This window comes from Ciconia boyciana, chromosome 6, assembly GCF_034638445.1.
Source record: "Ciconia boyciana chromosome 6, ASM3463844v1, whole genome shotgun sequence".
Taxonomy (NCBI): Eukaryota; Metazoa; Chordata; class Aves; order Ciconiiformes; family Ciconiidae; genus Ciconia; species Ciconia boyciana.
Window position 1 is genome coordinate 44,421,259 of NC_132939.1, and position 14,241 is coordinate 44,435,499.

A 14,241-nucleotide genomic window follows, 5' to 3' on the forward strand; every position below is an offset into this window, starting at 1 on the left:
GAGCTCTGCAGAAGCTCCATTTCCAACAATGCCATGTAACGAGAAAGTGCTGCCAAATGCTCCATCCATATGCTCAGAGGTCTGAGGTTTCCAGAGAACCGAGCAGGACTTCAAGAGCAACATGAGTCTTGAGAAGTGGATGATTTCTACATGCTGCTGAAGTGCTTGGGGGGCTCCTGCTTTGAATACTCTGATTTGTCATTGTTTTCATCTGGAGTTGCAAGTCCCTGAAACTTGTAAACACCAAGTCTTGAAGGTCTCTGTTTGGGGAGTGGAAATGAAGGGCCTCTTTTGGAATGTTTTTTCTTTGCCTCTCGATTCCCCTAGCTGTAAGATGTGAATAGTGCTACTCATGCATATTTTAGAAAATACATTGATTTAAGTTTTCGTTATTAGATTCTGCTAAATGTTAAGTGGGGTAAACCTAAATTTATCACAGTAGCTATTGTATTGCAGCAGTCCTTCTGAAATGCAAGTACAGAACTGCCTTTTCCAGACAAACCATATGCTATGAGTGCCCCATTAATACATTTAATGTTTAATGACCAACTGTTTCTCCCACTTCCTCTAAATTACTGTAAAGCTACTATTCCAAGGAGAGAAAGTAGCTTTTTATTCTGGAGAAGACTGTAGCATTCATCGCTTTGAGTGAGAATGTAATCTCAAACAGTTCATAATATTTCCTCTGCTGAAAGGCAGCAAGAATTTGGAAAACTTTGAAATAAGGATGAGGCTGCAAGAGAGGAAAAAAGGATCTGATTTCAAGGTAGGTGAGTCCAGTTGTTGTATTAGTTCAGGTTGGGGGGGCAGTTTTGGTCAAATCAGTGAATATATATATAACTTTATTGTAGAAATGTTGCAGAGTTCCTTCTTTCTGTTTGTAACAGTGCAGCTCTTTATGACTGGGGGGAAAAAACTGGTTTAGCGAAGGAGGTGTTGAACCTGCCAAAGTTGATGGAGGTGAATTTGGATAGCCATTTGGTGTGGGACAGCTAATCGGTAACAGAGAAGAATGTAAAATGAGTAGATCGCTACAGATTTATGCTTGCCAGAACAAAACAGGTAAATTGTTTGTGAGTTTAAAGACTTTGAGTTTGCAGACTTAAGTAAAGACATGCCTTTAAAAAAATCAAGATGTTGGTATAATGATATTTCTTTTGAACATTATTCTGGTTACGAGAATGTCGAACACTTAAAAATGATTTTTACTCAACTAATGCTTCCATAATGGACGTTAATACTGTTGACATTACTCATGGATTGAATGGAAGCAATTTAGACAATAGATAGTATCAGGTGCTAATAGATCAAACGTAATTACTCTTGATGAAATAATTTTACACAGTTTAACAAAATTGTTTCAATTATTCACTGTAAAAGAAAACATTGAGTAAAAGTGAAAATACTAAGCTTTCTCCTCTAGGGGCATTGTATGCATTTCTGAGTCGTATTTTTTTCTTCATAGCAACCTTTCCTCTATAACAGCTTCCAGTACAAGTTATTACAATTCTTTTTGCATAAGACAGGTCATGTTAAGTTCAGCTGTAGGTGGGGCCATTGTGGTAGATTGGGGGACAGTCTTAATAGATCCGTTTCAATTAATTAAGTCATGCATTTTTTTATTAACAAAACCTGTATGTCAGGTTTAGCCAGCTGGGAACCATTCTTATGGTTGTTATCTTTGTCAGAAGGAATATTGTGAAAATAAGGAATTACTGTACACGCTTTAACTCCTGATTAAACAGAGGAATGACATCCGCTCACCCACTGTCCATGAAAAAATAACTTAGGGGCATATCATAGGCTTGATTCATAGGTTCTGATCTTACATATCTCATTAAGGTAAAAACTCTGTACATCACATTCAAAATTTACCCTGAAGGCTTTGTGTCATACCTATCCCATGGTCATTGAGGTAAGCAAGGTTAAGTTCAAATATCTAGATTGTTTATTGTTTCTGTGTACTCTTGAAGGAACTTTTTCTTCTTGCCCCTCTTTTTGGATGTATAAAGCAATATTTTCTTGCATTCTTTCTCTTCTGGTGTTCCATTCCCAGAGATCAGGAGGAAGCAGTAAGACTTCCAGGAAGTATTTAGTTGTACTAGGCACCCAGAACAGTGTAAGCACCTACTGATGGCCACAGCCTTTAGCTTCTTGCTACAAATAAATTCAAGGCATTCCTTACTAGGCTTTGTCCTGGTCCTCAGTGGGAAATGCACTAATGACTTCCGCTATCGTTAAAGAAGATTGAACTGGGAGGAGCTTTCACCAAAGAGGAAGAAGTGCTGTGAATTTGTCCCTCACCCAAAGGAGTGGGAAGAAGGATGGGTAACAAGGTTCATATTATCTGATTTATTTTTTCTTTTGCTTCTGAGCTATGCAGGATCTTAATGTTATCCAGGCTCGTCTAACATCACATTCTGTTTGTTTCAATCGTGTTCTGTTAAAGCAAATAATACAGAGGCTAGAATTCTATCCTAAGGTCTTTGGTGGAGATACAGAAATACTTTTTCTATTTAGCTCTTCTTCCCTACTGTCTTTACCAAAAGAGTCATATATTATTACACTTCTACAGTTGTGACAGTAGAACAAGGACTATCATGATGTAGGAATTTCGTTCTCCCTCTTAAGCAATGTTACTGCTCTTATCAGAGGAGAGTATAGCGGTTGAATGTGTATAAGCACAGTAGGCAGTATTCATACTAATAATTATCTTGTCCTGTTCAAAACATAAATAAGGAATTGAACAGTGTTGAATTCAGTGTTGGCTAGATTTCACAAGGGCTTTTATACTCATTCAGTTTCCTTGTCAGGTCTGAGAAAATAATTCTTTGGTTCAGTGCAACCAATACATTTCCTGCTACAGTATTTCACTTTTACCTGCTGGTTATGGAGAAATTATATGCTGGTAAAAAGAAAAAGCTGCAGTTTTTCTTGTGAACTCCTGCTTCATGAAGTTAAAACTGTTGTTTTCCCCTTCACTCAGGCTAAATTAAAGTGCACAACAAATACTATTCTTTTACAGATTTGATTTCGGTAGCCCAATGTTCAAAAGTCATGAATGTAAAAGAAGAGAGAGCTGAAGGAAGCTGATTTAAAAGCTTTAGGATACAGAAATCAATTCAGCATCTGTTTTCAGCCACTTTCCAACCCCTACGCTTTGGTGTTCTCTCTCCACTGATTTTTCTCTAGCAGCCACCAGTCTAATCTCTCACTTCTCTAGAAGTATGCGAGTTGTGCAATTCGACTTCCAGTCGGTGGGCTGTATCCAGCTGATGGCCCCTTTTGCCTGGGAGAAAGCCAAAAACATCTTCTCAGGTAACAAGGATCTTAGGCTCACAGCAGCTCGACAAAGCATGGGAGGCTGCTATCGCTGCCTGCACCCGTGGTGGCAATGGTGGCTGAACCTGCAACAGGGAGGCAGAAACGGCCTCCTTGTGAGAAACTGTTGTGTTTTCTCCATAAAAGTCCCAAACCTGGATCTGTCTGCTGAGGTTAACCAGTCTGATGTGCATTGCCAACACACACATACTGTTAGTTAGCTCTTTTTTATCTTCCCATGAATAATAATTTGCACTGAGATCTGAACCAAGATCAGGGCCTCAGGTCTCCAGATGTGGCACACGTAGGTAATAAGAAGCAATCCTGGGCCCTCAAAGCTTAGAGTTTAAGGAAGACAAAAAGCAAGGGAAAGGCACTTTACTCCCAGTTTCAGCATGGCAGGCGGAGGTTTGCATGTTGTGACTTGCTCAGTACCGCACAGAAGACGTGAAACAGAAGAGGGAATTCAAGACAGAACTCTGATCCCCAGTCCACTAAATCATTCCCCCAGCATGCATCCTTGTTTCGCGTTCAGGAGAATGGCCCAGACAAGTCTGCCCAGTTGCTTCAGTAAGCATTGGTACAATAGGGAAGCAGACTTCCCCTATATTAAATTTCCCAGGCGTTCCCTTTATCATCTAAGCCATCATTTTAACTGCCTTGTTTCATAGCACTTAACTGTCCAAGGAGCTGTATGATTTATGTGAATAAGGGTTTGGCAGCAGCAGCTAGGTAAGACATGGCTTACTGAGTAGCAAAACGTTGCCATTGTGTCATTTACATGGCTTTCAGGAGGTGACTTGCTAAGTGTATATCTGCATAGCAATCCCCAAACCAACTGCATTTTTGTATGGGAGAAGCCATGATAGCTTTAAAGTAGACATTGCGGGCGTCTGTACCAGTCTGGAGGAAGGTTATCAGGCTGCAGCACATGCAGTCCTCCTAGTGACTCACCTGCCATTTCAGAGTGGCACGTGTTACCGTGCACAGTACCAAGAAAGCGGGGAAACCATGTGCTAGGCACACTCACCTAGAGTTCATCGGTGTACCTCACTTCTTGGCACATTGGTGACCACAGCTGGGCATGTGCTGGAGCACAGGACACCTTGTTTGCCTTTGGTCAGAGTTGCTTAATATTTTTCAGTAACACCTTTGAGAAAAATCAGACAAAACCGTTCAAATACTCTGTTTTATTTTCCTGGGGCAGGGGGGGAGGTATCCTTGAGTTAAAAAACATGGTATATTTTAAATTTTTTTTAGAAGTCATTTGAAGATTTTTAACCAGCTGAATCATTCAGCAAGAAAGGAATGACAAGAGGGCAGAGCCCCATGTGAATTCCCTTCCCAGGTCAGTCACACTGAGGGTTTCTAGCTTTAGCGCTATTCAGCTCATCCATGAGGTCATCCCTCTCTCAAATTCCATATGTATTTGGTTATTCCGTCTTTGAAACACGTTTCCATTCTTTGTATTTCTTTTAATTGCCTTCTCCTGGAGAGACTCTTCTCTTCCATCTACTCAGCTGGATGTTCCTGGCCATGCTGGAAGGCAGGGCTGGCTTCCAGCCCTGGTTCCAAGACAGCTTCGTCTCTTGCTTTTCTGGTTCAGTGGGGGAGTTAAGCCAAGCGATCACAATAGCAAATCAGGACAGCCATAAAATTCACGATCATGTCTGATTTATAAAGATAACATTGTATTAAGTACAAGATATTTTCTGAGGTTATTAGTAACAGGCTTTCTTCAGCTGGTCATTCCTGAATGGTGCCATGCACTTTACTGCTTGATTGATTTATATGCCTTTATAATTTTAATTAATACTGTTTTCATCAGAGCCAATTACTAGTGATTTGAAAACTCCAGGCTGTTCAGTTTATCTCTGCCAGTGTTTGGGAATTATTCCCATGATCTTTATTTTTGAAATCTATTGAATGGCATCAAGAGCACTAAAGAGGCCATTTAAACACTGGGGAAAAAAATAATGCTTATACTTCTGGGAAAACATTTATGGTGATTCACATTTTGGAAACTGAAACACTATCAATGTTTTATTCCCAGATTATTTTCCAAGAAAAAGCTTGGATCCACTGCTGAATCAGTTTCTTCAAAATACTTAGGCTCATACTGAAGTTGGATCATGCAGAGAAGGCTGGAATACCGTGCTGGGGGAGGAGGTCGGGAGACTCCTCCGTCCTCCGTCCTGTGACATTAGCACAGAGGCATGGAATAAGCCTATCTATGTCTCTAAGGAGACATTCGGATCCTACCCGGCTGTAGCAGAGGGGTACACACACTAGGTGTTAAAGGACCAGGATAAAAATGTTTCTCTGTTTAGTGATCTAGACAAGCTGCTTTGCACAGAAAAATAGAAAATGGAAAAATGCTAAGTAAAACTCATTAGCTGGGAATATACCCACTTGAAGATGGGAATATTCACTGCATGGGAACAAAAAGTCTCTGGATCTTAGTATAACTATTTTAGGGTTGTTTTTTTCTGTGGTGAAAAGAGGCTAAAAATTCTACGCCATCTTGATGTGAGAGCTCAGAATTTTACAGAAACTAAAGCCTTGTAAGAAAATCTCAAATGTGCACTTGTATAACAGGTTTTGAGCGAGTCTGGCGCAGTATTTACTACTACAGTATAAAGGGCTGGGTTCCTTGATGTATATTTCTAGTTGGCATTTTATCAAGGAAATAAACTTTGATTTTTCTTTATTTTGTGACATGTGGATTGAAACTACATTTTCTCTGTCCAAAGCCTTGATTTAAAAGCATTAGATCATTAAATTAAGTGCTTCTGCATAAGACTAAAATTGTAACTGAACAAATTATTTATGCAGAGAGAAGCAAGATAAAGTTTCTTTCAAGAGTTCTTTAACATATCGGATTGATAAGAGTCAAAACACCTTTACTGCCATTAAATATTTACCAAGACTTGGCTTTTGGAAGAGGGGCAGTTCAGTGCAGTGTGTTTGGCTCCATGCAATGCTATTGATTAGCTATCAGAAGGACATAGTTAATGGGTAACTGGAGGTATTACAGACCGCTCCACATTCTTGTCAAGTCTTTTCTCTGAAGATGACCTAAAATAAAGTCAGTTACAACTGGCGTTCACCCTGCGACAGATTGCACAAGCTCACCTACGGTATGAACAAAAGGTTCACAAGAATCAGTTGACCAAGGCTTAAGCAATCCTTTCTAGTAGTTGTTGTCATCACTGCTGGACTTTAGAACTGCACATGTTTACATTTAATTAGAAAGAACACACAGTTTACATCGCACAGTAGCTATCAGTATCGAATCAGAATTGATTTCCGCTCTCTTTCTCAAATGTCTGTTTCCTTCAGACTAATTAAAAAAAGGCACATAACAAAATGACTCATATAAATTTTAAAGCAAAGTAAACACTATTCCCTGGAGACAAAAATAAAAGTCAACAGCACACAGTCATTACATTGAGCTTGTTTTCAGGTGATTCTGATGCCTGCATTATGATATATATCAGTATTATCAGATGTATTTTATATAGGTGTATATATGAAGTACCCCTTTGCACTGAGCAGATGCTTCACTGACTGTTTCAGTTTTCAGGGTCAGGGTTCTTATTTGTTTAATCTGAATTGTTGCAGTTTACCTAGTACAAGAGGTGATTCACTAATATTACTATTTTTTGCAGAAGGATTTTGTTCATTTCAACTAAAATTGTTTGTGTGTAGGCCACTCACGTAAAATGGAAGTCAGAAGACATTATCCTTACCACTGAGAAGCTGCAAAGAAAACTAAAGGCACGAACCAAATTAGCCTTAACTTCATGCATAATTTCCAACAAAGAAATCTCTATTAGATTTTGTTAGTTATGCAGGCAAATCTAAATTCAAACTACGGTGACAGGAGACGTCATTTAAGGCTCCTAGCAGAAATGCCTGACCCTTGAATGTGTGTGTTCTTTGTCATCAGGAAAGATTTCTGTAGCTGGCATTTTGGAGAGTGAAGGTTCAAGCCAGCGATTTGCTGCATACTGTCAGGTCCGTGTGAGCTGAAGGGGTTGCAGCCCTGACCAGGTTGGTAGGTAGATGTGTGGAGCTGTAGGAGCTGATCCTGAAACGCCTGCTCGGAAGGCCTGATGTTCATTTATGCCATAATACCCTGGTTTCCACGTGAGAGACGGTGTTCAGAATGAAGCTCTTGGCAAGGATCATCAAAAAAAGGAAAAAAGTAATACATACTGCATCTATTTTCTACCTGGTTTTGTTGGTATACCAGCGGCTTTATTATTTCAGCGCACGACCAGAGTTACTGTTTTATTAATTAAGTTTAGCTTGAGGAAAAAGGTGCACTGTTCTTAAAACTGATGTTGTCAAAAACATACTCAAAGTATAAAAAATAAACCGCTATGACCTTTAGGACAAGATCCTCCGTCTCTTTTCCACCGAGTTTGTGTTTCTGCAAATCCCTGACATAGGCAATTTCCCTGCTGGCCCGAAGCCAGAGTCGCTGGCTCTACACCACCCACGTACACACCCCTTCAGTGATCCATGTCAACCCAGTGGCCTCCAGCAGCCAGCAGAGAGGCGCAGGGGCTGCCAGTTCAGCCCAGGGACTGGGAAGGTGAAAATACCTCTTGTCTTTGAGCTGGCTGTGCCCCTCCTCCCTGCCCGCTGCCCGCAGCTGAGCCAGGATCTGCTCTGCCCCTGCGACGATGCTCGCGCTTCCCAGGGAAGGTGGCCAGGGTTCTATGATACACGGTGAAACGTGGAGTTGCTGGCACCATCTTAAACATCCTTTATATTCAAATACTGAGGTCACTCTTGATGACTTGATGCCAGTTCTGTCTTCGATTAATAGATAAGGTTCCCTCTGTATTTGCAGTGTTACCTAAACAATCCATTACTGTAGGGAATAACTACAGTATTACAAATACGAAGTTAAAGTTATTTTGTTAAGTAAAGCCATTGGCAAATATTTAAGAATGGCCAAAGCATATGAATTGGCAATAAAGAACAGATACAAGATAGCAAAATTCTTTCTTGTAACTTCTAGTATGATAACATAACACTGTACAAAATAAAATTATTTTTTAAATTTCAGATTAATTTTACTTAGAAGCAAGCCTTCACGTCTGGATAGTTGCAGTCTGTGAATGTTTAGGCTAGAATATGCTAATACAGCCAATTCCCTGTCAAAACATGACAAGAACATTTTACGGCAAGCTTGGTTCTAGGAATAACATGTAGTCTAGTAAAACTGTGAAGAGTATCCACAATAGTTGCTGTTGTATTGAAAACACAGTCCCCTAATTCATGGAAGAAATTTGAGAGCCTGTGAATCTGTGTCTTGCAATTAAGACAGGTACATTGGGGAACCATTAAGATGTGTAATTAATGTTAACATGTATCAAGTAATATTCAGGATTAAAGTGTAAAATCTACAGCAGTCTCTTCTGTAAACTCAGATGCACTATACCTGAGAGTTGATGTATGCGTGAAAAAAAGCTAATGCTAAATTATCATCTTCCAGACTCTAATTAATCAATTAGAGATAACAGAGACCCCAGCTCTAGGTGCATCATGTGCTCAGGAAATTCAGGTGCATTTCTTAGCTACAAGCTATTAACTGTGGGTCTGTGGATCTAGCCAAAGAGGATAGTACCACAGCTGCAAAAATCTCAAAAACGCTTCCTTCTACTCATCAGTATCACATATGTTTTGCTCTGTTTCAACCAAACATTATTAATCCAGAAACTATTTTTGTGGGGGTCCTGGACCATCTGGTGGAGTGGTGAATGTGAGGAATGATAGGTGGTGCTGGATGTCACACGTATCGCTGTCATGTGGGGCTGTGCTATCTGAGCAATTTCCTCAGTGGCTGCATGAAGTGACCTGGAGACGTTTGATTACTGTGCAACTCCATAAATGAAGGGTTTGTAATGGAGGTATGGTTTCCGATTATTTCTTGTTGAGAGCATGTCTCAGCAGTCCTTCAACTTCAAGAAAGGCTCAGATGATTAAATCACATGCCCCATGTCCTTACTACCTCTCCCAAGCTAGTCACAGGGGAATGGTGTGGGTACTGCAGTGGTCCTGGAGAGTGAAAACGAGGCCCAAAAGAAAATTTTTGCTGCTTGGCATCATCAAAAGACCGTCTGGGTTAGTTTTGTCCTAAACTCAGACTGTGCTGCATCTAACTTAGCTCTTTCAACAGTGATGAGTCTCTTCAGTAGTGAACCCCAGAGCACCTTGCAAAGGTAGTGTTGTGATTGCTCTTTTATAAAGATGAGGGGACTGAGGCTCAAGGAGGAAAAATGTGTTTGCTAGCGGCCTTTAATTTGTATTTGTTGAAAAATTGAAGTTCTAAGATGGATGATAGTCAGTTCAAGCTTTCACTGTAGATAATGAACCTGTGCTTGAATCATCTAGCATCCAGACTCTTTGGATTCATGTACAGGTCGCACGTTTCTCTAGATCATTTCAGGAGCGAAGGCTGAAACTCAGCCTACTGCTCACTGTGGATCCATATTCACATGTAATTGAGTTTGGACGGTATGGGCATGCATGATCAGCGCTAATCTGTCAACATGTTATCCTGTAAAATCCTGAGGTTATATCACCAACCACTACAGAGAAGAAAATCAGTGGTGGGCTCTGTTCAACAAGTGCTTATAATTGAGTTTGGTGAGAGAATATAAAATAAAGAGGATGCCTGAGCTCATCCTAGACTAAGAATGCGTGGGTACACCACACACAAGAGAGTCACCCTCTGTGACAGCGTAAAGAACATACTCTGTGTTATGCACAACGTGCACTACTGTTATAACATGGTCTGTGGCCTGTGCGCCACACAGTCTAACACATCTGCGCCTTTGGTTAAATTAGTGAGAGGTGTTTGGGTGGTTGTACTGAAGAGAAAACATAGTCCCCTTAACTCCTGTAATTGCAGACAAAGGAAGGCTAGTAAAATATTTGTCTATGGTAGGGCAATGCCATCTAGTTACCAGTCTACCAGCTGTCAGGCTCCTGACTCACATGCAATGCAAACTTGACCATTTTATATCCTCCGCTTTACAGCAAATTGTCAAAGTCCTTCTAGGTCTTATGTTGTTGGGTTTTTTTTAATATCGTCTTATTGCAGTGTTTCCTAAGAGCACCTTGGAGGTAGCATTTTCAGGGTATCAGTGCTGCCTGGCCCTTGAGTGCACTCAGCGGTATGAAGGGACCCTCTTCAAAGCCATCCTGAGTGCAGTCTGAGGTCTGAGAGGTCTCCAGAACTTGAGTGTCAGAAACATTTGTGGTGAAAACCAAGGTCAGACTTACATGCCTTTGGGAACATTGGATATGTTTATCACTGGGGTGGGGGAGGAGGGAGGGGACGGATAGGGAATGTTTGTTTTTTGCTGGGTTTTTTTTTTTTTTCTTCCTTTAGGTGGAAGGTTTCTCTATGTTGTTCAGTAATTGCTTCAGGTGGAAAATCATTTCCCACCCTGCAGCAAAAGTATGCCTGGCAAGGAGAGAAGTGTTACAAGAGCAGCACTTCATACAGTTGATTTTCAGCCAAAGTCAAGTCCCTCTGGGAGCAGTTACAACTGGTGAAATTTTTTAGCAGGCTTGAGGCTACTCTGACTTTGGGGCTGAGGAAACCTCTTGCTATCTGCAGGAGCTGCATAAGTGACATCATCACATGTCACTTTTTATTCTGCCTGGACACAGTTATGGTGGGCCCTTGAAGCTCTCAGACCCAAGCTGGAGCAAGAAAAGGGCCGTGCTGCCATAGTAAAGCGAAAGGCTTACTATAAAGAACAGGTGAATTACCTAAATCAAGGAACTGTTTGAATGCTTCTGTGACGCATTCTTCAGGCCTAGAACTCCCATTTATTTTTTATTTAGAGCATCAATATTCTTCGAAGAAATAATCTTCGGGACATTAATGAAGGAATTTCAAATTAATAATATCAAAAGGCACTAAATAAAAGTATTTTAGCAAAGCACATCTTGATGAAAATCTGGCAATTGTGTGCTTTTGGAAAAAAAAAAGTGTAAAAGATCTATCAACCACAGTGCCCTTATCTGGAGGAATCACCCTGATATATATACAAAATATATACCAGTCAGAGTCTATTGATCACTCAGATGGAATCATTATGAGTTAAAACATGTAATAGTGTATTGCATACTGTATTGCTCATGGCCAGTCTTTGAGAAGGAGCCCAGTTGTAGCCACACAGGGCCAGTATTTTAGAACCTAAATAAATGACTATATTTTTCATATGTCCTGGAAAAAAAACTCTCAGGTGGTGTGAACAAGTTAGAATATTTAGGCTATCCTCTTTTTTTTTTTTTTTTAATCAGGGACCTATATAGTCACTGAACAGTTTAGCTTCTCATCTGTCTTTTTTTTCTTTTAATCTTGTGCCAGGTGTTTAAGAAGCAGGCAGCAGTGGTATTTCAGTAACCTGCTTTCAGTGTTATTTGCATACCTTTGTATTTTTCCATGGTGATCAATGCTCGACCAAGTGGAACTTCAGTCAGTAAATTTTATGGGCAACTGTTAAAGTAAATTTTACTTTTAATGAGTCTGTTCTATGGATTTTAATGTCCCTTTATAAATATTTATATTTTCAATATGTCTTCATTTAATTGAGAAGGTTCTTCACATTATTTTCAGACAACCACAGGTAGTAGACATATAAACACCCTGACCTTTTAGCTTCTGGATTTGTATTAGTTCATCCACATTTTGCTTGTCCATGTATATTACATTTTACTTTGTATATGATTTTCCTCTATGGGCTGTTGGAACAAAGGGTGTTTTCCATACAAACACCTTAATAAACTGGAAAGGAAGAAAATATGCTATTGCCTACTAGCAGCTGTCATGCAGACTGTGTCTTGAGTATCATAATCAGTGTGTACTGCGGCTAGAAATCCACACTGAAATAATGTTTAATATTTGCGTGGTAATCAGTCAGAGGGATGGTCTCGAGTCATATTCATCAATACAGCAACAGCTTCTGATATTCCTGAAGTTGTTTTCAAATTACTTAAATTATTTATCTAAAAACACTGCTCGTTATGATATCTTGTTGCCATCGCTTTTGTTATAAATGTCTTCCATTAATTTCTTCTACTACCAGTGTCATTTTCCACTGGTGTAAAATTCACCAATGGCTGATGAAGAGATGGCTATGAAGAGATGGGAAACAATCTTTGCTAATTCCACAGAGAGCTTGCTGGTGCAGGCTCCTCCCCTAGTAATGAGCTATTAACGTGATTTCTACCATTGCACCTTAATAACTCAAGCAGCTGGCTACCAACTGATTCCTTGGGAAACAAATCCACAGTCAACAGGCTTCGTTGAGAATTTTTTACCTGATGCACCACCTGCTTCTTTATTCTTCTTTTTTCAATTTCTTCTCTTATTTATAGGTAACCTGTCTGTCTAATATCCTTCTTTTTGCTTATTTTCCATAGCTATGGTTAGCTGATCCAGGCATATTTATTTCTTGTAGCTTCATGAGTCTATTGCTTTAAGACCCTATTCAATTTCATTTTTAATTTCTGATGTCCCTTTGATTTGTCCAGAACTTTCTGGCACACAAATACAAAGCATGTAGTACTGTATTCTGGTTTGTACAATGAAAGAGTGTTATTTTTGTGCTCTATGATTTGGTATCTCTAGGACTGTGTAATCGTGTATAAAACTGAATGGGTTGAATATACATCCATGGCACTTCAGTGTGAAATAGATGGTAAGCATGTCTACTTTTTGCCTGAGTGAAGCCAAAAGAGTGGGTCAGAAAGGACCTTGCACGAAATTATGGTGGAGGACACTACAGATATTGCAATGTCCCGTGATAAAACCCTTATGCTGGCAGGTTACCTATCTCTGTCTACTATAGAGAGGCTATTTAAGACACAGTATATTCTAGTACAGGTGTTACTAGCTTATTTAAACCCGCATCGAGAAATATTTTAAGTTTCCTCTCACAAAAATATTGACCAAAGACCTTCAGAATTGGTTAACATGTGCAAATCATTCATATTTCTAAGTAATCTTGCTGATTTAATGATTTTAATTTTTGCATTGTAGCATTTTTATTGCTTTCATTATATTGAAAAATCTGCAATTTTGCAAATAAAACCCCTGTAGTTGGCGAGTCTGCTTGCTAAGAGAGTCCTGTGTAACACAAGTTAATAAGACGTCAATAACTTACACTGATTAATTCAGCTTCATGTAAATCACACTAACAACTTTTTGCTGCAGCTCAAAGGTGATCAGGAAGATGCTACAGCTGAAAAATACTGCCTTTTAAGTTTTTGTTGAATAGGTTTTGACATTTTAAAATTCTGATAGTTGTACATACTTCTAAAGAGCCTCGTGGAAACAGGATGTTCTTTTTGTTCTCTGTCACTTTTGAAATAAAACTTGCCTTGGTATTAGTGCATGTGCATCCATATATCATAATACTAAAAATATTAATTAAACTGAGTGTAGTATTCTTGCAGCTCAGCCGTTAGACTGAAACTTAATAATATGTATGATTTTGTTTTCCCAGCTTACACAAATCTTTGTCTGAAGGAATGAGTCTGAAGGACCAGCTTAACTGTACTTTTGGTACTTCTAAAGGTGGACTGCAAGGCAGGGAGGATGTTGTGACCCTTACCTATCGCCAGATTGAAGATCTGGCAGCTCAGCTGCAGCAATCTCGGTCAGAGCAAAAGGACACAGAGCTGAAGCTCCAGGCAGCCCTGGAGGCTTCACGGGAAGCCAATGAAAAAGTTCAGAAGTAAGTCACTTGCCTTCTTTCAAGAAAAATTGCAGTTGAAAACCGAATGAAACGTTTCTTCTGGTATTTTGTCTATGACTGAAAGTGTGGCAGTACTCAGAAAAGGCCCTTTAAAAAGATTCCTTCTTTGTCAGCCATTCAGCTC

At 39.7% G+C, this 14,241-nt stretch overlaps 1 protein-coding gene across 16 annotated transcripts in view; it reads left to right on the forward strand.

The window, feature by feature from the left end:
- The window catches only part of MIPOL1 (mirror-image polydactyly 1), a 210,207-nt gene that overhangs the window by 158,834 nt on the left and 37,132 nt on the right, over positions 1-14,241 (forward strand). For 14 of the 16 annotated variants that reach the window (XR_012043000.1, XR_012043001.1, XM_072864529.1 and 11 more), the window contains one exon: positions 13,866-14,096. The exons of 1 other annotated variant lie outside the window; for it this stretch is intronic. Coding sequence is in view for 12 of the 15 variants with exons in the window: in XM_072864529.1 (XP_072720630.1) it covers positions 13,866-14,096 (231 nt within the window). In the remaining 3 variants the exon portion in view is untranslated. The remainder of the gene's footprint in view (positions 1-13,865; positions 14,097-14,241) is intronic. One more of the 16 variants, XR_012043002.1, reaches the window with a different exon arrangement.